A 25,583-nucleotide genomic window follows, 5' to 3' on the forward strand; every position below is an offset into this window, starting at 1 on the left:
GTTAAATTCCCCTTACCAAGCACCCCCATTTGCAGAGTGCATTATTTAGCACCTCATTTCATAAGCATGATAAGAAACTTCAGAGACCCGTCTTACAAAGAGTTACGATTGATCCGATCAACCTAAACTGTATTGTAATCCATATTATGTCATTTTCTACAGTTAAGTTTCACATTGTCCTTTTGTAAAGAAAGAGAAGGCACTGAATTTTTAAGAAAACGAAGAATGTATATGAATCTTATCTAGAAAACATTTTGAAGAAACGTTTCTGGGTTTCTAGAGTTTTGTTAATCGGATCAGTCACGCGATTCTTTGTAAGAAGGGTCAACATCGAATCCAGATACCTCTGTACGTTATTTTTTAATGATATTATCATCAGTCGGTTTGGGATTTGTTTCGTTGGTGAGACTGGAGCATTGATTTTGTAATTTTGTCATGCTACAGTCACATCGATGAAACCGACCTAAAACCGATCAGGGCTATCACGGTTTGTATTTGATTTTCAATTGGCATATCAGTCGGTTTGGAGCGCTTCGTAGGCGTGACTGGATAGCGCAACAAAGAAAACCGATCAAGGCTACCACGAAACCGACATCAAACCGATCAGGGCTATTTTTTTTTTTTTGGGGGGGGGGTTGAGTGGCATACCAGTCGGTTTTGTTGGTGACATTACAACTGATATCAAACCAATCAGGGCTATGACGTTTTTTTTTTCGAATAGCATTAGTCGGTCGATTAGGCCTTTATCCGGAATAATAAAATTGTTATCTTTTGTCTTGTAATTCTTTCAAACAGCATGAGTTTCCTGTGATTCCCCCTTTCTCTCTCGCTCTCTCTCTTCCTCTCTCTCTCTCTCTTCTTCCTCGCTCTCACATTTTCTATCTCACACTTTCCCTCTCTAGATTTACCTATTCATTATTATACTTCCATTTTACATCTTGCCCTTTTTCGCATCTCTTTTAGTTCCCATTCTCTACCCCTTCTGCCCCCTCCCTTTTTCAATCTTCATTTTTCTTACCCTTCCTGCAACAAATGGTATGAACATTTTGCCTATATTTATCGAGAAAATGGTAGGGGCTACCACTCCCTATACGATTTTGTACGTAGTGACAAAGGAGGAGAAAAATAAGGAAGGAAAGGAGAGAATTCAAGAAAAAGAATTAAAATGGAGAGGTCTGGACCATGAACCTATAAAACATCCCTATAATTCAATCTTTCGGTGCCCCCCATCAAAATAATATGGCGCCGCCCTTGATTATTATTATCATTAAAATTGAAATCCATTAAAAAATAATTAATGGAAATAATCAGTTGGTTTAGAAATCTTATCATGATAATAAAATTATTCGCTTCTATTATGATTTGAATATTTGCAGCGTTAGTTTTTATTGGCTCCACCGTAATAGGCTATAACAATGGTTGAAATAATTCTATCTATTTCATAGAATGAAAATCAGTCAGCGTATTATGGAGAGATTACATAAACTCGATAGATATGTCGTTAAAAACATAAAATGATAAACTATATTATGTTATTTGTAGGGCCAACACTCCATCTGTCAATTCCCCCCCCCCCTCACTCAGTATATTCGCTTCTATTATGATTTGAATATTTACAGCGTTAGTTTTTATTGGCTACACCATAAATAATTCTGTGTATTTCATAGAATGAAAATCAGTCAGCGTATTATGAAGAGATTATATAAACTCGATGGATATGTCGTTAAAAACATGAAATGATTATGTAATGTGAAACATGTAAAATAATTATGATTGTGCAAAATAATCTATACTCTCAGAGTAAAGCCATTTTTGTTGACGCAAAAAATATCCGATTTCTCAAACTGAATTGATAACATTCATTAAGTCAAAATTAAAACAAACACTTAATTGGCGCAAAATGTTGGTATTATATTCATCTCAAATTAAAGAACGTTGGGTAAAAAAAGCAATCTGGTTTGATAGAACGTTCTCTCTTTCTTTAAATAGACGGGTTTACTAGAAATGAAATTCGTCTGTGAGAAGGTATTTTAGTGAGATTTGAGATATTTTATGTTTATTGATTCTTATAGTTCTAAATATGCAATGAAGAACATTCATATTAAAAATACATTGTAAAAAATTCCACAACGAGTTCGATGCCAATAATATACATACTATAAAAAACTCGGATGAAAGGATATTAAGGTGAATAAAAGTGACTTTGTGTAAAAACAAATGAAATAGAGCAGACGGGCTTGCCAAGAAAAAGCCCATGCTTGTATGATAAACAAACCCCCGTGTCTTACTTTCGATAATTATATGTATTTTACAAAATCAGTAATACAATAACGGATAGAGACGGAAGAAGATACCACCAAAAAATAACAATATATGATATATCAAAAGTTAAAACGAATGAAGTACAAACATTCATTATAAAAATATAATATACGCTTGAGAGAAACATTATGCCAGTGCAGGCAGCAAATAGTTTAACCAACCTATTTAGAAACCAAATGATAAAGCTATACAATTTTTATTCATTCACTTAAAATCCCCCTTCGTCATCATACCAATATGGTATAAGCAATAAATGTCAAACTAAAATATTTCGCGTGACACAGAACAAAATATCGAATATAACTTATAGACTAACTTGCCAGAAATCCATTTCCAAACGACAAAAACCTTAGTATTCACGAAGAGAACAAATTACTTTATTTACCAAACAGAAGACTTCAATGACATTTATATGGGGACAGTTATCATGGTTATTGTTTTTCTATCAATGAAATATTTACAAAGTATCCTTTTCAGTCTCAATAGTTCTACAAGGTTGAACTTCAAAATTCATGTGTACGAAGTTTTCTTTTAGTGCTATAAATACACTGTAATTGTTACTTTATTCAGCATTTCGACAAAAAAGCAATTTACTTGAGAAAAAATGTACATACACAAAAAGGACAAGGATGTTTACTATATCTCAAGGGGCCCGTGACACAGAGCTTAGCAATGATCGTAGAACGTTTTTTACGACTGATTCCAGTGACTTTACAATGTACAATCAATCGTAAAAATCAAGTATACGATTGATCGCTAACCTGTGTGTTACTTTGAATTAATATTCTCAGCCCACAGGCTTTCCGCCCCAACCTGGACTTGTAAGGCAACATCCACAAGAATAAAACACATTCATATACATTTTGTTATACATTAATAATTCAGATATAGAAATCGCATTTTAAAATTGAATTAATATGTATGAGATCAAGAAAATGTAATGGAATTAGAAACAAAACATGGGTCAACTTTAAGCTTATCAAAAAGGTTTGAAATTTATATTTCATGGTAAAATTTTTATTTTTTCAGGTAAATAAATTATTCAATTCATGTATTTGAAGATGTCTTAGCATTAAAATGAAGAATTAAAAAAAAAAAATCTTGCAATTCAAATGGTTTCGAATAAGTAACCAAAGTGTTTCGCCGGCGAAAAGTTTGTTTGAATTTATATAATATCAATATTGAAAGCGTTTAATTATTTGAATTTATTTCCCTTCATTTATTTAGGACACCGTATAGAATGACATGCGATATTTTGTTATGCAAATTAAGTCCGCTTAGTGGAGTTTGGTGCATAGGTGCGTTGACGTGTCACTCCATTTTTGAAAGGTTCAGGAGTCAGACGCCAGTATCGGCCTCCGCAGTTTGGGGGAAACTTTCTGTTGTTTAATGTGATTTAAACGTGGTTTTATGTCCCGCCAGAAAAGAGTAAGTGTTTTTGAATTCATTAGATCCTTTATGTTTTCCATATATGTCAGATAAATTAAATAAAGTCAATCTGTAGTGCCTCGATTTGCCCTGTTTAGGAATGAGAGCAGGGCGTGTAGGTTTTTGACCCGGTTTTCGGCCCGGTTCCCGGTTCTGGTTTCGGATTTCCGGTTTTCAGTTTTTTTGTCTAGATTCATTATAAATTATGCTAATTGAAAGAGTTGATCCACGAAAGTAAAAATTGTATGTTTATATTAAGAACTTATTTGGGAAATTAATGAAAAGGAAAATAATGATATTATGATTTTGGTATAACAGAGAAGAATATTATTCACATAAACAGATAAACATAATGGATACTAAATCAAAACAAGCTTTGATCTGAAATCAAATCATTTCAGAATCAAGTGAATGTTTAACTTCATTGATGTATACTAAAAAAAGTATTTGGCTATTGCTCTAAAAGTACGTGTCGTATTTTAATTGCTGGCAAAAGAATTATTTAATGTAGTAGCCACTTGTTACTGTTTGTGAAAAGAATTAGAAACAAATGCATATAAGCCTTGACGAGTTATGATTTAAGTTGAATTATGTACTAGTATATGCAAGATAAGCAAAGTTATTTTAAATCAACGTGTGCATAGCTAAAAGAAATTGACAAAGTTAAAGAAAGTTGTGATTATTCAAAGCTACAAGAATTTTACAGATATTGCTTCTGTTCTTTCGACATGTTTGATCAAACAGACAGTAAATAATTTCGATAACAATTCGGTTTGATAATCATGATTATACTGTTTTAAAAGACAACAGACAATGAGTGTTCGTGTATAAAAACAATGAAATAATTACACGTGAAACAAGATGCAGTGTGATAAAACAATCTTATTTATTAACATGCTATTAACTGAACATCAGTTATGTAAACAAAGACTTATTATTGTTTCATACATTTTGTTCAAACAGATCGAATAAAATATACGTTTAACGACGTTATATATCGGTACGGCGGGATGTGACTGTTTGTGTTCCTTCTTTCGACTATCCACAAAGAAATTAAAAGGTCATTATGGAATTGTGCATGTGCGCGCGCATCTAAAATCAGAGTTTATCAGGTTTATATACATACAGTGTTCAAATTACGCAACATAGAGAGAATATAATTATGTACATTCCAATATATTCATATACATGCAAGACATGTCAATAACAACATTTAGAAAGTAATCAATTTAGAAAAGCGAATATCAAATTAGTGCATTGATTCATTTTAACTACTATTCAATGCTTCATTATCAGAGTACATCATGCTATCATTATACCTTTGAACAGAGAAAGACCTTATAGTATGTCAGATACATCATCTTATATTACATAATTTACAATATAATATATTTATATTAAGTCAATATATTTCAATAACCATTCAATGTTTCATAATCGGAGTATTATGTTACCCTTACACTATATTTAAATGAAGACCTTCTAGTATATCACAACACATCATCTTCTATTACAAAACATACAGTACTTATCATCATCATTCTATTGCGTCTTAAGTAAATATAACAAAGAGAGAAATCGCTCTCTCATTTTATTTTCTTATTATTTATTCTTCGTTTTGTTTGCTGGACAACTATGTGCTTTTGTGTTTGTTTTCTTTTCATAATCTATTCTAAAGCAAAAAAAAAATATGATTAGTTTTCTCCAGAAAAATATCTTATGTATAATGTTTGGATAGAATCAGTTTTCAAGAGATACATTCTCATCAGGGAGGTGGGAAAAAACTTATTTTTATCCATCTCTATGATTCTAATGTTGTTCGTAGAGCATGTCCGGATTCTCTCGAAAGAGGGCGTTATGAAACAAACGGCAATTTAGGGACGTTTTAGGATAATAACCTTCCTCTAATTAACGTCTAAAATAATTTTTTTGTACAATTAATATGTGCAAAAGAAATCAATTATATTCTATTCAGGGAAAAAAAGTCATCTTTTACAAAGTATTTTTTTTATTTTGTCGATTGATATGGGTTTTCCCCTCTGCTTTCACATTGTTATAGAAGAGACATTTGGCAGTTTAACTTCAATTGTAATCATTCTAAAAATATTTGTAATCTCATTGATATTGATATATTTATTTGTTGTTTATATATTGCATACATGCAAAGAATCTTTATTTATATAAATTGTGACTGTAAACTTATTGATTAGAAATAGGAAGAAAATTAAATATTATTCAAAACAAAATATACACACTACCGATATTCATTTTGATAAATTTTAATAAGATACACCGTGACATATTGGCATGATGTAACCCATTCACATTTCTTATGTTTTTTAAGAAAATCTTTATTCAAACTATCTTGATTTATATTGATTTCAATAGTGGCCAAAATATTCTTTTTTTATGATTCGTTGATTAAATTATTTGATTTTATGAAAATTATAATCTTCTTCTTCTGGAAACAGTACATCTAACATATAAAAAAAAGAAATATCATAATGTGCAATGTGTGAAAATATTAAGTTCTTAAGTACTTATACCTTGTTATATTATAATGTATTGAATTCTGAATAAAGGCAAAACAACAACAAATATAGGTTATTTGATAAAAATATTGATGCCCTCGTAAAATTGGAATATGTTAATATCGTAGAATTTGTTGCTGCTGTTTATATCACACATTCATTCAGTAAGGCGTTTTATTATAAAATAAATATAATAATGTTCCTGTAAGTCATATTTCATAAAAACAAAATAATTATGTAGGAATCGGTTTGTGAGGACTATACATCCCACACAAATAGCAATATAGGCCTATTCATATTAATGGGTTTATGGTCGAATAGGACAGAATTCGCTGATATCCGTAATTATTATGCCTTTTCTTCACCGGCATCATAACACTGGACAGAAAAAATCTAAGATTTCGAGATCATTTACGTACATCCACAACGAATATAGACTGGCTTGCAACAAAACAGCATATCGATTGTACACGATTTCCAAAAGACATATCTTGACGTTCACAAAATATAAAGTTTGGTTAATATATCAGTCTTTCATCGAATTCTCTATAACAGAGACCCCAAGATATTAAATGTCAATTACACGAGTTGAATGACAACATCACTGTAAAAACACTGTTTAAAATTTCAACCACGTTGTTTAAGCCAGTCACTCTAAAACTACAGTTTAAGCTCATCAAGCATCTGTTTATTTTTAAAACAACTTAAAAACTAGTTGTTTAAAATGTTTAAACAATTACAAAGAAAGAGACACAATTTGTTATTAGAGTAACAGGCTTAAACAACGCATTTTTTACCGTGTGGTTAATTCAGATTCACGAAATAGTTAAAAATGATGGTCTTTTGATACTTAAGTTTCATTGATGGGATTGTTTTATGTGTATGAACTTTTTTTTCGAGTCGTTTTTCAAAGTTTTGTGTATATACACACCACAAAAGGTAAACAAATTAAGAAAGGTGTTTACAAACATATTTGATTCTCATTTCAGATACACTATAAATAATCGCATAAAAAACAATAGTTCATGTTATACACACTAGTGAGATACTCTTCATTACAGCGATACCTTGATGAAATATAACTTCTTGTTACAAGCAAAGGCGAGTAGGTCCGGAGAGAGGGAAACCAAGTAACACCAATCCCAACCCAATGTCATATCAAGTGCTTTGAACTCAACTCTCTCCTTCAGGTTCAGACCATCAAGATCATAGAGCCTGATCACCACCTTCCTATTCTTACAATCAACACTCGCTACATACACCCTGTCCTGCTCATCCACGGTAGCATACAGGTAGACATCCTTTGGAGCTTGTAGAGACTCACCAGCATTCCCATCCCTGTCATAGACCGTCACCACGCTTGGATTGATGTAATCACATGAACTGGTGACGATCAAACCCGACCTGGTGGATGATACCTGCCACGTCATGTGCTTTGTTGGAACAGTGTGTTTGAGAGTGGATCCTGGCGAGTCATAGATGGAGACTTTGTTGGCACCGTTAGCTATGAGGATCTCATTTGATGGACTTGTGTTCAGTGTGAGAATATAATAACCAGTCCAACCCACGTTGATTGTTGCTTTCCTGGAGCCATTGGGAGAATACACGTGTGCTTCTGTAGAACCAGTTGAGACACATAATGCACTGTCTCGTTGAAACACAATATCTTTATAACCCACGTCATGTGGTATGTTTGTATACCGCTTCGTTCCACCAGCTGTATCAATGATATCAATACCTGGTGTATAAATCCCATATACGATGGCCACACTGGTATGAGAGTAAGATGCCATTCCAGCCATTCCTCCCCGTAGATCTATACACTTCATGATTTCTAACTTGGGATCCGATCCAGAGATGCTCCCAAGGTCAAGAAAAGATTTATCTGCAGGATTCAATCTCTTCTGTGTTTTCTCCGTGGTGGCAACAGTAGAAGTGTGATCGATAGGTTCTGAGATTTTTCCAAGGTCAAGACAAGTAGCATCTGCAGGATTGAACCTCTTCTCCTGTGCTTTCTTTGTAATAACTTCCGCAGTAGTGCGATCGGTAACCTCTTTCAGCATGGTATCTAGCTCATCACAGAGCAAATTATGAGCAGACAGACTATCTGTCTCAAGATGACCCAGTCTGTCATTATCTACCAATGTAATCGAACTACAAATGCTCTTGATCCTCTGTCGATCCTTGGACTTTAAGATGTTGAGATCATCCTCGAAACTTCGCTTCAATTCATTTATTTGCTCGATGAGATCTTGGAGATTTCCTTCCAGCTCTTTGACCTTGATGCTGTAAGCCTGCCTGACATCATCTAGTAGTTTCTGCATGGCAGCGTGTACCTCATGACGTTGTTCTTCTATATTCTGAATGTTCTTTTCCAGCTCAGCTTTCTTAGCTGCACATTGCTGGCCAAGGGCTGTCACCTAACAGAGAGAGAGAGAAAATAGTTACCGTTTGCTGTAAAATAAGCATTCAGGTAAACATGGTAAATGTAGTTTCTATATTTAGAAAAAAAATCAATTAATATGCCTATTATAACGTCTGACTTGTATAAACAACCGGAAAGTTTTCATAACAATATTTCTGATCTCTATTCTAGACGAGGGGGGATAGGGGAGGCAACACAGGATATGATTGACAGTTATTATCATATGAGTGGTCGTATTGCTATTGGTAAATTATCTTTACACTGTGAAAAAATTGGGCAATATTTTACCCAATATTTTGCCCAACGTTGGGCCGATAGTCAACCCTACCAACTACTGGGCAATATTTTACCCAACGTTGTTGGGGCATTAATGTGCCCAACTGTTGGGTAATATTTTGAACTACATTTTGGGGACATTAATTTGCCCAACTTTTTAATAAAGTTATTAACCCAACATCTGGGCAAGGCCTACACTCACTTCGTGTACCTGGTCCGTGTCGATCCGGAGACCTTATCCGAAAGTGCTTTGCATGCACAATAACGCTGCATACAAGTGCAAGTGCATATCTCAAGTGAGTGAAGCAAAAACAAAACAGCGTCAGATATATGTCATGTATGTAGGCCTATTCTGACAAATTCCTTACAAATTATGCTTAACGTAAAGTCCAAAATAAAAAAATTAAAAAAACGTTTAAGCAACTCATCTATGAAAAATTCAGCGAGGCTCCCCAGCCCCCAGTCATCTAGAAGCTCCTCCATATCTTATCGACCGTGTGTAGCATGCTGCAAGCGCAACTCGTGATCGTAAAGTTTCGCAACATTTACCACTCAGCAGGGCAATTACTAGCCCAACAATTGGACATCTGTATTTTGGCAGCGGCAGAGTAAAAATTTGCCTAAGTATTGGGCACATAATGCCCAACAAAACAATAACCAACGTATATATTACCCAACAAAAAAATGACCAACGTAAATTTACTCTTTTTTTTCACAGTGTAGTAATCATAGTTTCAATTATGATTATTATAATTACACTTAGAGATTTTGCTAACATTGATAAAGTATCATTATTACTATAATTATCATCATTATTATTATTTCGAATTATCATTTTTTTTTTCATTGCCATTTTTAACATTAACACCATTAGAAGTATACCGTGTGAATAAAATCTTGACACCTCATAAGTCCCCGAAATATGTGTCTTGAAGGATTTGGAAAGAGTATCTTCTTCAACAAAAATTTAATTCCATATTTATGTGGCATGTCTTCACGCTTACATAATCAGTTGGTATTATTTTTTAACGAAAATATATGCCATTTACATAATCATATATATGGCATGAAAGAATATTTTCTCCCAAATAACTTACATTATTTATATGGAATGTGTTCATGCTTGGATGATCAGGAGGTAATCTTTTATTCCTATTTGTATTGATGTAAATCTTGATTTGCGCGAAAGTTTGGCATTACTGCAATGAGTGAATCCGTATGCCAATGACGTCATGATCCATCATGAATTAGTAAACATATTAATATGCAAATCCCTTCAATGGAATCAACTTGAGAATTAATACTTAAAAGTCGTTATCAAACAATTTATGTGAATTATTGATAACGTATTCTGAAATTAATTTTGATGGAACTCTTGTATATATTATGACATCACTGACATATGGAGTAATTTATTGCAGCCATGTCTTACTTTAGCGCAAATCAAAATTTACATCAATACAAATAGGAATAAAAGAATTCCTCCTGATCATCGAAGCATGAACACAGTCCACATAAATAACGTAAGTTATTTGGGAAAATATATTCTTTCAGGCCATATATGATTATGTATTAAATGGCATATATTTTCGTTAAAATAGGGATTTATGAGGTGTCATTTTTTTTAACTCACACGGTAGTTATAACAACGGGACATTGTTTTGAGAGCGGGGATGATCCGAGAGAGGGGGGCATGTAACATTTCACAATAAGATTGTCATTTTATTTTTTGTACACATTTACTGAAAGAAAAATCAGAGGCATATAAGTATCATACCCCAACTGTTTTCGCGTCCCCTAGATGAGAAGAGGGGGGGGGGGGTCAGGGGTATTAGTTAAAGAATACCCAGTAGTATCATCTTTTCTTCTCCTTCAACGGCACAATCTACATCAGTATCTTCTTTACGATATTTTTTCACTTAATATCCCAATTGCTAAATGACCATTACCTTTCGCCTCAACTCGTGCTCAAAGTCAGACTGGTTCTTGATGTTATGGACCTTATGACCAACGACCACGCACCTAAGACAGACACGGACCTTACAATCATCACAAAACATATCTTTGTTCTCTTGTTTGTGGATGGAGCATTTCTCGAATTGATGACCAATGCTGACCTTCCCTTCGATGACATCTTCCACGGAGATAATCTCATGATCTTCAAACATGGTCATGTACTGGTGAGGTTGTAAACATTTGTCACATATGTAGTTATTACATGTTCTGCAGAAGGAGACAGCGTCTTGCTGAAGTTTGCAAGCCGTACATTTTTGACGCAACTCAAGGACTGCATTCATCCCTCCACACTTGGCGTGGTAATCGTCTACACATCCGTTGATGGAGGCATTGAGGCGGAGATCGTCGACACGGTTGGCAGACAACTTGGTGATCTCCCTGCAGAGAGGACAGACCATGTGGTCAATGTCCTGGTGGGTCAGATCATATTTCTTGAGACACTTTCTACAGAAAGTGTGTCCGCACGTCAGGATCGTAGGTTCGTCAAAAATATCAAGACATAGTGGACATATCAGGTCCTGTGAAGAACTAGAGGCTTTCTCTATTTCAATCTTTTCAGCCATTGCTATATAAACTCTAGAGACAAACTGAGGACTACTTAGTTGTTAGAGATACCTACGAGTAATACCTTGGTATAATTATGTGCACGGTCGTGAACTGACTGTGTGCGCGGAACTCCTATTACAATATGACTTTGGGCACATTAATAAAGAATGAGGAAGCTGCGATATAATACAATAGCATAATAGTATAATTATAAATAGAACTGGTTTTTCCCAGCTACCTTTGAACTTCATGGAAGCATTTGCCATCTTTCTTGTCGATAGAGGACGTACTATATTTATCATTTTTTTTTATCATTGAGAGATACACGTACTGTTATCTCTTTGTAGTATAAACACTGTATTAGTACGTGAACCTTATTGTTCAAACAGGAAAAACAGGTGTTTTAAAACTTAATCAAAAGTATTTTTTTGTATATTGATTTCTCAATAATTTAAGCATAATTGTTAATGTTCACTGTACACAGCAAACAGCATTGTGTCAGTTTAAGTCAGCGTTTTTACTGTAAGGGGATCCTCAAATTGGCAAACCTGCTTTGAAGTTGCTGATTTTGTCTTCAACAGCCCATTTGTTTGAATACTTAGTATCTTATTTTTTCCTTTAATTTCTCAGATCTCTGGTTACCTCTCTTTGTTTAAGATTTCAAACTCTTTTTCATTATGTTTAAGCTGTTTATACAACTTCTGTGAAGTTTATATAGTACAGCGTATTGTATTTTTTTATCCTAATTTCCATAATCTATACTGTGAATAATTTATCGATCTCAGTTGGGGTCATGATGTAGCTCGCTTTAATATCAGACATTTTTTTACTTAAATGCTTTCTTATTACACTTCCAATATCTTATCAAAGCGTCTTGAAATTAATTCGCAAAACAACTTTTTAAAAGGCTCATGATAAACACACGTGTATACAAAATAATATCTGTAGCTTTTGATTTACTCTGTTTGGAAGGATGAGGAATTTCAAATTCCTTCTACGTTATTTTTCGACAATGATCCTTTAAAAGGGGAGAAAAATAAGGAAATAGATAGATCAACATGTAAAGGTAACGAATTGATAAACCTTAATATGGATTGCATGGATTGTTATGAAGCAGGGTCATTAAAAAATGTATAAAAAGTCATTAGACCTTATTTTTTATAAACGTGGGCCACCTCAGTGGCTGTAATTCAGTTTTATATGAGAAATGGGTAATTTCCCTTACCCTTTAAAGTGGAAAATTGTGAAAACTTTCTGAAAATCTGATCCAAATTTACCAAAATAATAATCCACTTATTAATAATTCTTTTTTACCATTCAAACTCAAAAAGTTCTTCTATACTAGTAATTACTCAGTTACTTCAATCCATCGCTTTCAAGATTCTAAAAAAAAAAATCACCTGTTCCTTCCTGAAAAAACAACACTGTGTAGGATGAACTAAGATCCTCGTTGAAAATTTGTGACTTGTCCCCCCCCCCTCCCCCATCCAGACCTGCTTCCATTTCGCCCGTTTGTATTATTCCTTTCAGTCATTATCTAGGTCTTTCTTTGTATTTCATTCCTATATCTCTATATCTCGAAATGATGGTAACATTTTTCATACTTTCTTGATGTCATGTGCCTTCGAATACAATAAGATATTTCAGTATTCCTTGCACAAAGCTGAACAATGCTGAATTGGTCACTAAATTTGAACAACAAGTGTTTATTACATTTTTCACGCCCAGTCGTATAGTCGGATCCAGGGGGCCGAGGGGCCCGTGCTCCCCCTATTGGCGGTGCAAAAAATGAAAAAAGGGGGAAAGAAATGAGGAAAAAAAGAAGAGGAAGACGAGTGAATAAAATAAGGTCAGGGGAAGACTTGGAAAATTATTTTTAAAAATATTTAATGTCAATAGATTAAATTTTCGCTCGGGCTTCGCGCTCGCATTGCCTGTTCGATGAGGTACTTATGGTTCCCAACGTACCCCCATTTGCAGAGTGCAATCTCGTCCTTAAACCCCTCATTATCTTTTTCCATAAGCAACTTCACTTCTATAGTGGTTTGAATTCAGATTCGGGATTTTGGGGCCTTTTGAATACCCCGGGTCTACGTTTCTATGACATTATTTTTAAAGTACAAAACGAAGCATGATAAAAGTAAAAATCAAGATTTCTCTCTTCCTTTTTAACGAAGGGACCAGTAGATTGTTTTAGACCCCAGAGTACCGAGGTAACTTCGTCGAAAAACCCAAGACACATGAACATGGCTTTGGAAACAATTTTATTTTGCTGGGGGTGCTGATGTAATTTGAATTGAATTGGTGTAAATTTGACAAGCAAAAGAATAAAAATAGACCCAACAGCAGGAGTTTCACTTCAAAATGACGATTTTTCTGGTCCAGAGCACAGATATAATTATGCTAAGCCAAATAATAATGATAATAATAATAATAATGATAATAACAATAATAATGATGATGATGATAATAATAATAATGATGATGATAATAATAAAGGATTACAATACAAAATATCGATGCTTTTGGTTACATTTCGACATTCTTTAACACCAATCAGATTTCCAGGGGTGCTACATAAAATTATGGAGAATAATACGCGCTATATCCCCATGGAAAATCCTGGGGGTGCTTTAGACACCCAGCACCAGGCGCGCTTCTAGACTAACAGTTTTTTGGGGAGGGGCTTCTGGGGGCTTGACAAATTTTTCGACGTTGGTTTTTTTTTCAATACAATTAAAATGACCTATTGTGAATAGCCTTATACACACCAAACAGCTTTTCTCTTTCCTATGAAAGATATTTCTAATATCGTGCTAGGTAAAAAATTACATTTTCATAACGCTTGAGAATTGTTCATCTAATATTATGAATCAGGGTCTGATTAGTGTTACAGATGTAGATGAATGCATTTAACGATAATGGGGGGGGGGTCTAGCCAAATAATTTTGACAGATTGAAAATATTAAGAATCCATCTATTGCAAAAATGTATTTGACGAACATCTAAAACCGCTATAAAACCATCAGACTTGCCATGAAAATACTATTAAACATATAAACTAAACTTTTCGGTGAGCATCACGTGCAAAATTCTGCATCATGATTTGGCGCGCAGAGCTCGCCGAAATATTTTGGACATTGTCTTTACCCCCTCTCGCCATCCAAAACATGGGTCAGCACTACTGTCTCTGAACTATATGTTTTCATTAAGTTACGCCTCTATCAGGGAGTATATAACGACGGAGACATTTTCAAAAGAAAAGTATCGTAACGAATGACAAAAATTCGGAGCGCTTTTAACAAAACACGACAGGTCAAGGGTTTAAATTTAAATTTTATGGCATTTCGTGGTAAGGTATCAATTCAAATCATTTTACTTTCAGCATGGAGTGGGCCCCTTTAAACCGACTTAGTGAGAAGCTGGAGCATAGTTGTTTTTTCGAAATCTCGTTGGGTACACTGTTACTTTTGTTCAAATCCTGAGCTTAAAGGGATGCTCCGGGCTGAAAATTATATGATTTAAACAGATAAAGAAAAATCAGACAAACAAAACACTGAAAATTTGATGAAAATCGGAACGAATAACAAAGTTATGTCATTTTAAAGATTTGCATTATTCCAGTGAAACAATTCATGACATGTATTCGTGAATATTCAATGAGCAAATTGATTTCATATCCCCACTTGTTCTTTTGTAGTTTATGAAATTAGGTTTATTCACGTTTTTTTCTACCAAGACCTAAACAATTTGGATTGACAACTGATTTAGTGCATTGGATATTCATTGGAGACACACTATTCAAACATGTATGAAAAAATGAAACAAATATGATTTCATGTAATAACATAAGAAATAGGAATATGGGGATGTGACATCATCAACCCACCTAATGAATATTCATGATGACGTGCATTTGTCTATTTTCACAAAATAATGCTAAACTTCAAAATTCAATAACTTCGCTATTTATTATCATTCAGTCTAGTGATCAGTGTTATACAGTCTTAGCATCGGTCATATCGACTCCAGATCTACTGAATCTATACGCTATTTCCCATGACATTCTATCGATCGGTTTGTGGTTTGTTTCGATTGTGTGCCTGGAGCATTGATTTTTTTCATGCTATATACAGTCACATCGATGAAACCGACCTAAAACCGATCAGGGGCCGATTGCACGAAAGGGTCTTTCCAAGGACCGTCTTTCGTGTCGCCCATCTTTTATGATGCGCTGTATGCGGGAAATTTCTGAAATGTATGATAAACAAATAAGCTTTGTTAACTAGCATTTAAATCAATGTGTATACGATATCTTGATTTATCACATCATTTTATAAACAAAGATTTTCTTTACTCTAACGGATGAATAAAATATGTTTGCAGGTAATTTATTTAAAATGTGTTTCACATGGCGCATCATAATGAATGGGCGACACGAAAGACAATTCTTGCAAGGACCCTTTCGTGCAATCGGCCCCAAGGCTATTACGGTTTGTTTTTGTTTTTCAAATGGCATATCAGTCGGTTTGGAGTCGGTTTCGTTGGTATGACTGGAGAATGAAAAAGAAAACCGACCTCAGGGCTGTCTGACCGGTTTTTTTTTTCGAATGGTATACATTGTATCAGGAGTCGGTTCCGTTGATGCTGCAGCATGATCTTATCCAGGCCTTATATAGATTTTAGCCGGAATAACAATAAAATTGTTATCTTATGTCTTGTAATGTGATATTCTAAGTACTTTCAAACGGCATGAGTTTCCTTTCCCCTATATCTCTTTCTATTCCCCCTCCCATCTTTTCCATTTCGCTCTTCCCCTCTCTAAATTTACTATTCATTATTATACTTCCATTTTACATCTTGCCCTCGTTCGCATCTCTTTTAGTTCCAAACTTCTACCTCTTCTACCCCCTCCCTTCTTTCTTTCAATCTCCATTTCTCTTACCCTTCCTGGAACAAATGGTATTAAAATTTTGTCTATATTTATTCATCGAGAAAAGGGAAGTACCGCTCCCTACGATTTTCTGAGTTTGTACGTAGTGACAAAGGAGGAAAATAAGGAAGGAAAGGAGAGAATTGAGGAAAAAGAATTAAAATGGAGAGGTCTGGACCATGCATGAACCTATAAAACATCCCTCTAATTCAATCTTTCGGTGTCCCCCCCCCCATCAAAATATCATGGCGCCGCCATTGATTATTATTATCATTAAAATTGAAATCCATGAAAATGATTAATGGAAAAAATCAGTTGGTTTAGAAATCTTAATTGTCGGATTTGATTATGTCATTCTATAGTAAGGCCAACACTTTGTCAATTTCTCCCCTCACTCACATGATAATAAAATTATTCGCTTCTATTATGATTTGAATATTTACAGCGTTAGTTTTATTGGCTCCACCATAATAGGCTATAACAATGGTTGAAGTAATTCTGTGTATTTCACAGAATGGTAATCAGACAGCGTATTATGAAGAGATTTTATAAACTCGATAGATATGTCGTTAAAAACATGAAATGATATACTATATATGTTATGTGAAACATGTAAAATATGATTGTGCAAAATAATCTATACTGTCTCTCAGAGTAAAGCCAATATCGTTGACGCAAACAATTTCCGTTCGATTTGTCAAACTGAATTGATAACATTCATTAAGTCCAAATTATAACAAAAATAAATTGGTGCAAAATGTTGGTATTATAATTCATCTCAGAGAACAGTGGGTATAACGAATTGCATCCTGGTTTGATACACCGTTCTCTCTTTCTTTAAATCGATGGATTTACTAGAAATGAAATTCGTCTGTGAGAAGGTATTTGATCATCTTAGTGAGATTTAAAACATTTTAGATTTATCAATTCTTCGTTCTTAAAATCCAATAAAGTACATTAATATCAAAAATACATCGTAAACAAATATCACAACGAGTTAAATTCCAATTATAATATACATCATATATAAAAAAACTCGGATGAAAGGACATTGAATGAATAAAAGTTACTTTGGGTAAAAAATAAATGGAATGGAACGGATGAGCTTGCTAAGAAAAATCCCATGCTTGTACATGTTGTATGAAAACTTGTGACATAGTTTGGATATACAAGTATGCATTTTACAAATTTCAGTTTACAATAACGGATAGAGACGGAAGACGACACCCACCAAAAGAATACCACTTTAAATATCCAAAGTTGAAAATGAAGTACAAAAATAAAATATGAAAATATATTCGCGGGAGGGAAATATTATGCCAATGCAGGCAGCGAACATACTATAGTCTATCTTGCCAGAAATCCATGTGTATACCAAACGACAAAAACCTTAATATTCACTAAGAGACCAAATTACTTTATTTACCAAACCGAAGACATCAATGATATTTGTTTGGGACGGTTATTGTTTTTCTATCAACGAAACATTTAAAGTGCCCCCTTTTTCAGGTTCCCTTTTTTTAGTGTCAATAGTCATACAAGTTTGAACTTCAAAATCCATGCATGTACTCCGCGCGAGGAGTCCTCTACATGTATATACATTGTTATTATTATTTTTGTTCAGTATATCAACAAAATGAAATTTTCAAAGAGAACACTTATACAAAAACAAAAGAGACGAGGATGATTACCAATTAATCTCCAGGAGCCCGTAACACAGAGCATAGCAATTATTGTAGAACATTTTTCTACGATTGATTGCATTGGCTACAATATACAATTGATCGTAAAAATCAAATATGCAATTAATCACTAATCTTTGTGTTACGGGACCCATGGGTTGCCTGGGAAAGGAAAACGTAAAATAAATTACTACCGCCCAAAGGCCTTCCTCCCAGATCAGAGCTCCGTAACACAAGGTTTGCGATGAATAGCAAATATGAAAGAATACTTCTGATTGGTTCCCAGTCAGTATTTTGCGACACATGCTCGTGTAATGTTGATCTTGATTGGTCAATTCATTTAGCGATTGATCGCTAATCTTTGTGTTCCGGAGCCCCGGGACTTGTAAGGTGACATCCACAATAATAAAAACACATTCATACAATTTATATTATACAATAATAATTCATATAAAAATCGCATTTTAAAATTGATTGGATATGTACAGGTATTAGAAACAAAATATGGGTCAAATTAAAACTTAAAAAAGTGTAAAATTTATATTTTGTGGTAAACATTTCCATACATACATTATGCACACTATAATATAGAGAATGTAATAACAATATAAATTTCAATATATTTATGTACACATTATGAATATGCAATTTCACGCAAGTAATTCAATTAGAAAATATAATATATAGATACTGAATCAATATCTTTCAATAACCTTTCAATGCTTCATTATTAGTGTGCATATGCTATTCTTTTACTTAAAGGAAGACCTGATAGGATGTCACAATTATCAGTATTATCTTATATTACATAATTTACAGTACTAATCGTCATTCTGTCCCTTCCAAGAGATTAATGTCAAATCTAAGAAGAAAAAAAGAGACCAATCACTTCCTTTTTTATTTTTTTTATTATCCTTTTGGGGGTTGGACAACCGTATGTATTTGTGTTGTTTCTTTCCATCAATATTTTCTAAAGCGGTGAATATGATAATAGATTTTCTCCAGAAAATAATTCATTGTATAATCTTCGGATAGAATCAGTCTCCAATAGATACCTTTCCATGTTGTTCGAAGATAGAGCATGTCCTGATTTTCTCGAAAGAGGGCGGTATAAACAAACGGCAATTTATAAACACGTAGTCCGATATTCATAATCATTTTTATATTGAGAAATTTAATTAAATACACCGTGTTATATTGGCTTAATGTACACCATTCATCTTTCCTCATAAGAAATTCCTTGTTCAAATTATCATGATTGATTGTGATTTCAATAATGTTCAAAGTATTATTTCTTTATATGATTCATTGTTTTGATTAATGTATTTCATGGAAATAATCATTTATTAGGCTAACATGAATTTTGTAAAAAAAAATAACGTATGACAATGTGCAATACAAGAAAATATAAGTTCTAATCTACTTATACCTCTGTTATATTATGATGTATTATATTCTGAATAAGGGCAAAACAATTGAAAAAAAAGAATAACAAGTTCTTTGATATAAAAACATGTCTTTGGATGTCCCCTTGAAATTGGAATATGTAAATATCGTAGAATTCGTAGTGGCTGTTTATATCATACAATCATTCAGTAAGGCGTTTTATTATAAAATAAATATAATAATGTTCCTGTAAGTCAAAAACAAAATAATTATGTAGGAATCGGTTTGTGGGGACTATACATTCCACACAAATAGCTATATATGCCTATTCAGATTAATGGGTTTATGGTCGAATAGAACAGAATTCGCTGATATCCCTAATTATTAGGCCTTTTCTTCAAATCATACCACTGGACAGAAAAAAATCCAAGATTTCGAGATCATATTTACGTATATCCACAACTAATAAAGACTGGCTTGCGACAAAACAGCAAATCGATTGTACACAATTTTCAAAAGAAAATCTTGACACTCACAAAATATAAATTTCATTTAATATATTAGTCTTCCATCGATTTCACTATAACAGAGACCCCAAAATACGCTGGCTTAATCATGTTAATTACACGAGTTGAATGACAACAACATCAATACACTGTAAAAACGCTATTTAAGATTTCACCACGTTGTTTAAGCCCGTCACACTAACAACTACTGTTTAAACTCTTTAAGCATCTGTTTATTTTTAAAACAACTTAAAAACTAGCTGTTTAAAATGTTTAAACAATTACAAAGAAAGAGACACAATTTGTTATTAGGGTGACAGGCTTAAACAACGTGCTATTTTTTTTTACTGTGTGGTTAATTCAGATTCACGAAATAATTAAAATAATGGTCTTTTGATACTCAAGTTACATTCATGAAATTATTTTATGTGTATGAACGTTCTTCGATTCGTGTTAAAATTTATGTGTATATACACACCACAAAAGGTAAACAAATTAAAAAAGGTATTTACAAACATATTTGATTCTCATTTCAGATACACTATAAATAATCGCATAAAAGTCAATAGTTCATGTTATACACACTAGTAAGGTACTCTTTGTTACAGCGATACCTTGATGAAATATAACTTCTTGTCACAAGCAAAGGCGAGTAGGTCCGGAGAGAGGGAAACCAAGTAACACCAAATAGAACCCAATGTCATATCAAGTGCTTTGAACTCAGCTCTCTCCTTCAGGTTCAGACCATCAAGATCATAGAGCCTGATCACCACCTTCCTATTCTTCCAATCAACACTCGCTACATACACCCTGTCCTGCTCATCCACGGTAGCATACAGGTAGACACGCCCTGGAGCTTGTAGAGACTCACCAGCATTCCCATCCCTGTCATAGACCGTCACCACGCTTGGATTGGTGAGATTACATGAACTGGTGACGATCAAACCCGACCTGGTGGATGATACCTGACACGTCCTGTGCTTTGTTAGAACAGTGTGTTTGAGAGTGGATCCTGACGGGTCATAGATGTAGACTTGGTTTGCACCGTTAGCAATGAGGATCTCATTTGATGGACTTCTGTTCAGTCTGAGATAATAACCAGTCCCACTCACGTTGATTGTTGCTTTCCTGTAGCCATTGAGATAATACACGTGTGCTTCTGTAGAACTAGTTGAGACACATGCACTGTCTCCTTGAATCACAATATCGCCATAACCCACGTCATGTGGTATGTTTGTATACCGCTTCGTTCCACCAGCTGAATCAATGATATCAACACCTCGTGTTATAAACCCATATACAATGGCAACACTGGTATGAGTGTAAGCTGTCATTCCAAACATCCGCCTTCGTAGATCTATACACTTAATGATTTCTAACTTGGGATCCGATCCAGAGATGCTCCCAAGGTCAAGAAAAGATTTATCTACAGGATTCAATCTTTTCTGTGTTTTCTCCGTGATAGCAACAGTTGAAGTGTGATCGATAGGTTCTGAGATTTTTCCAAGGTCAAGACAAGTAGCATCTGCAGGATTGAATCTCTTCTCCTGTGCTTTCTTTGTAATAACTTCCGCAGTAGTGTGATCGGTAACCTCTTTCAGCATGGCACCTAGCTCATCACAGAGCAAATTATGAGCAGACAGACTATCTGTCTCAAGATGACCCAGTCTGTCATTATCTACCAATGTAATCGAACTACAAATGCTCTTGATCCTCTGTCGATCCTTGGACTTTAAGATGTTGAGATCATCCTCGAAACTTCGCTTCAATTCATTTATTTGCTCGATGAGATCTTGAAGATTTCCTTCCAGCTCTTTGACCTTGATGCTGTAAGCCTGCCTGACATCATCTAGTAGTTTCTGCATGGCAATGTGTACCTCATGACGTTGTTCTTCTATATTCTGAATATTCTTTTCCAGCTCAGCTTTCTTAGCTGCACATTGCTGGGCAAGGGCTGTCACCTAACAGAGAGAGAGAGAATAGTTACCGTTTGCTGTAAAATAATCATTCACGTAAACATGGTAAATGTAGTTTCTATATTTAGAAAATAAATCAATTAATATCCCTATTATAACGTCTGACTTGTATACACCCAGGAAGTTGTCATATCAATATTTCCGATCTTTATTCTAGACTATATAAGGGAGGGGGAGGGATAGGGGAGGCAACAAGAATATGATTGACAGTTATTATCATTATATGAGTGGTCGTATTACTATTGTTATGTTATCTTTACTAATTATAGTTTCAATTATTATTATCATCATCATTATTATTATTATAATTAGAGATTTTGCTAACATTGATAGAAGTATCATTATTACTATAACCATGATAACTACCACTTATGTTATTATTTCTTTCATCATCATTATTGTCATTGTTATTATAAACACTAATTAACATCATCAGCAGTATATAGGCTTATACGGTGTGAATAAAAAACCCTGACACCCTAATTTAAGGGGGAAATATGTCATGAAAGCGTAATCATTATTTGGAAAAAGTATCTTCTTCCAAATATTTTGATACCATTATTACGTCTTCACGCTTATATAATCAGTAGGTATCCTTTGCAGTGTAAATTTTAAGTTAGGCATGACTGCAATGAATGAATCCATATGCCAATGATTTCATAATCCTACATGAGTAAGTAAAAATATTTGCAAATCCCTTTTCAATGAAATCTATTAATGAGAGTTAATAGCAAAAAGTGTTTGTTAAACAATTATGATGTAAATTATTCAAAACGTTTTCTGAAATGGATTTTGATGGAGTCCTTGTAAGATTCTGCCATTATTGACATCTGAATTTAGTTGTTGCAGCCATGTCTTAATTTGGGTCAAATCAAAATTTACATCACTGCACAGAATAGCTCCTTATCATCCAAGCGTTAACTCATACCACACAGATATGGTATCAAATTATTTTCAGGCCAAATATAATTATGTTAATGACATATTTTTCCCCCTTGAATTAGGAATTCGTGAGGTGTCTTTTTTTTACTCACACAATAGTTACAACATGGGGGCCTTGGAATAGTTTTGACAGCGGGGGCTCATCCAAGGGTTAATTGCAAATCCGTCCACTGCCAACTCGTCCACTCACCACATTGTCTACAGTCATTTAGTCTAATGCCATTCCGTCCATCAACATTTCGTCTAACAACCATTTGGTCCAATAACCATTTTGTCCAATCATCACTTCGTCTAATCACAATTTGTTCTAATCGTTGTTGGTCTAATGCCCATTTCTTTTCATTCATTTTGCACAATTAATATTTTAGTTTAATTAGACCAAAATGGTATATGTACTAAATGGCTATTGATCCAACTGGTTATTAGACGGAATGGCATTAGACTAAATGAAAGTAGACCATGTGGTGAGTAGACGAGTTGGCTTTAGACAAATTGGAAATATACCGATCTAAGGGGGGGGGACAACCATATAACATTTCACAATAAGATTGTCATTTTAGTAAGGCATATATACCCCAACTGGTTCCGTGTCCTCTAGATGAGGGGGGGGGGGGGAGCTCAGGAGTATTAGTAAAAGAATAGCTAGTAGTATCATCTTTTTCTTCTTCTTCAGCGGCACAATCTAATCACCATTTTTCTTTAAAATATTTTTTATTTACTTAATATCCCTATTGTTGACTGACCATTACCTTCCGCCTCAACTCCTGCTCGAAGTCAGACTGGTTCTTGATGTTATGGACCTTATGACCAACGACCACACACCTGAGACAGACACGGACCTTACAATCATCACAAAACATATCTTTGTTCTCTTGTTTGTGGATGGAGCATTTCTCGAATTGATGACCAATGCTGACCTTCCCTTCGATGACATCCTCCACGGAGACAATCTCGTGATCTTCAAAAAGTGCCATGTAGTGATGGCATTGTAAACATTTATCACATATGTAGTTATTACATGTTCTGCAGAAGGAGAGAGCGTCTTGCTGAAACTTGCAACCAGTACATTTTTGACGCATCTCAAGGACTGCATTCATCCCTCCACACTTGGCGTGGTAGTCGTCTACGCATCCGTTGATGGAGACATTGAGGCGGAGATCGTCGACACGGTTGGCAGACAACTTGGTGATCTCCCTGCAGAGAGGACAGACCATGTGGTCAATGTCCTGGTGGGTCAGATCATATTTCTTGAGACACTTTCGACAGAAAGTGTGTCCGCACGTCAGGATCGTTGGTTCATCAAAAATATCAAGACATAGCGGACATATCAGGTTCTGTGAAGAACTAGAGGCTTTCTCTATTTCAATATTTTCAGCCATTGCTATATAAACTCCAGAGACAAACTGAGGACTACTTAGTTGTTAGAGATACCTACGAGTAATACCTTGGTATAATTATGTGCACGGTCGTGAACTGACTGTGTGCGCGGAACTCCTATTACAATATGACTTTGGGCACATTAATAAAGAATGAGGAAGCTGCGATATAATACAATAGCATAATAGTACAATTATAAATAGAACTGGTTTTTCCCAGCTACCTTTGAACTTCATGGAAGCATTTGCCATCTTTCTTGTCGATAGAGGACGTACTACATTTATCAATTTTTTTATCATTGAGAGATACACGTACTGGTATCTCTTTGTAGTATAAACACTGTACAGCGATGTTTAGTACGTGAACCTTATTGTTCAAACAGTTAAAACAGGTGTTTAAAAACTTAATCAAGAAGTATTTTTTGCTATATTGATTTCTCAATAAATTAAGTATAATTGTTAATGTTCACTGTACACACCCAACAGCACTGTGTCAGTTTAAGTCAGCGTTTTTACTGTAAGGGGATCGTCAAATTGGCAAACCTGCTTTGAATTTGCTGATTTTGTCTTCAACTCTCCATTTGTTTGAATACTTAGTATCTTATTTTTTCCTTTAATTTCACAGATCTCTGGTTACCTCTCTTTGTTTAAGATTTCAAACTCTTTTTCATTATGTTTAAGCTGTTTATACAACTAGTTCAGTAGACGGTCTCATAGGCCATGTACAAGACCTGGAAAAGTTGTTAAGTACAAGGTTTTTTGTTGACTCGTGTTCTAGATGGGTATTGAAGTAAATTCAGCTTGGTTGCCACCTTGGCAACCTTGAGCAATTTTTTTAATTAGCCTAATTAGCATAATCATCTAATTAGCATATGTACGATATGTAATATACTACTTCCCTTAAACCAGAAAGACTAAAAACATAAATAATATCATTTTTCTAAGAGGTCCTGTGACGTTGAATCCATGCATAACAATATTTTAAATATCTAAGTTATGCAATTATCGTAATCAGCCTAATTAGCATAATGAGCTAATTAGCATAACGTGTAATACACTGTATATTTATTGGATGTCTACCCAAAAAATTCACAATACGTAAATAATGCAACCTTTTTATGGTTTTCTATAGCGAGGAATTCATTTATGACAATATTTTTCCATTTTAACCAATGTAATCACTGCAATTAGCGTAATTAGCATAATGCACTAATTAACATATATGTAATATATATAAA

General features: G+C 34.3%; 2 protein-coding genes and 1 long non-coding RNA gene across 3 annotated transcripts; 1 reads left to right on the forward strand and 2 right to left on the reverse strand.

Annotated features, from left to right (window-relative positions):
• The first annotated feature begins 1,079 nt into the window (after window positions 1–1,079).
• Window positions 1,080–5,691, forward strand: LOC121431931. Its single transcript, XR_005972172.1, has 2 exons — window positions 1,080–3,750; window positions 4,714–5,691. It is a non-coding gene; the product is annotated as an uncharacterized LOC121431931 (long non-coding RNA).
• Window positions 5,692–7,193: 1,502 nt separating this feature from the next.
• LOC121431929 (E3 ubiquitin-protein ligase TRIM71-like) lies at window positions 7,194–11,728 on the reverse strand. The gene is made up of 2 exons (XM_041629706.1): window positions 10,932–11,728; window positions 7,194–8,701 (listed from the first exon to the last, which is right to left on the reverse strand). Exons 1-2 carry the CDS (start codon window positions 11,559–11,561, stop codon window positions 7,337–7,339), a joined length of 1,995 nt encoding a protein of 664 aa, XP_041485640.1. The 5' UTR covers window positions 11,562–11,728; the 3' UTR covers window positions 7,194–7,336.
• Window positions 11,729–20,262: 8,534 nt separating this feature from the next.
• Window positions 20,263–24,515, reverse strand: LOC121432270 (E3 ubiquitin-protein ligase TRIM71-like). Its single transcript, XM_041630131.1, has 2 exons — window positions 23,719–24,515; window positions 20,263–22,012 (listed from the first exon to the last, which is right to left on the reverse strand). Exons 1-2 carry the CDS (start codon window positions 24,346–24,348, stop codon window positions 20,654–20,656), a joined length of 1,989 nt encoding a protein of 662 aa, XP_041486065.1. The 5' UTR covers window positions 24,349–24,515; the 3' UTR covers window positions 20,263–20,653.
• Between the last annotated feature and the right edge of the window lie 1,068 nt (window positions 24,516–25,583).

Source organism: Lytechinus variegatus, chromosome 18 (assembly GCF_018143015.1).
Source record: "Lytechinus variegatus isolate NC3 chromosome 18, Lvar_3.0, whole genome shotgun sequence".
NCBI classification, from domain to species: domain Eukaryota; kingdom Metazoa; phylum Echinodermata; class Echinoidea; order Temnopleuroida; family Toxopneustidae; genus Lytechinus; species Lytechinus variegatus.

Bases quoted from the DNA above. Each gene is read 5' to 3' on its own strand.
- LOC121431929 (XM_041629706.1), bottom strand. From the start codon at position 11,561: ATGGCTGAAAAGATTGAAATAGAGAAAGCCTCTAGTTCTTCACAGGAC. The intron at 8,702-10,931 runs GTAATGGTCATT...TCTCTCTGTTAG, and splicing joins AGCACGAGTTGAGGCGAAAG to GTGACAGCCCTTGGCCAGCA.
- LOC121432270 (XM_041630131.1), bottom strand. From the start codon at position 24,348: ATGGCTGAAAATATTGAAATAGAGAAAGCCTCTAGTTCTTCACAGAAC. The intron at 22,013-23,718 runs GTAATGGTCAGT...TCTCTCTGTTAG, and splicing joins AGCAGGAGTTGAGGCGGAAG to GTGACAGCCCTTGCCCAGCA.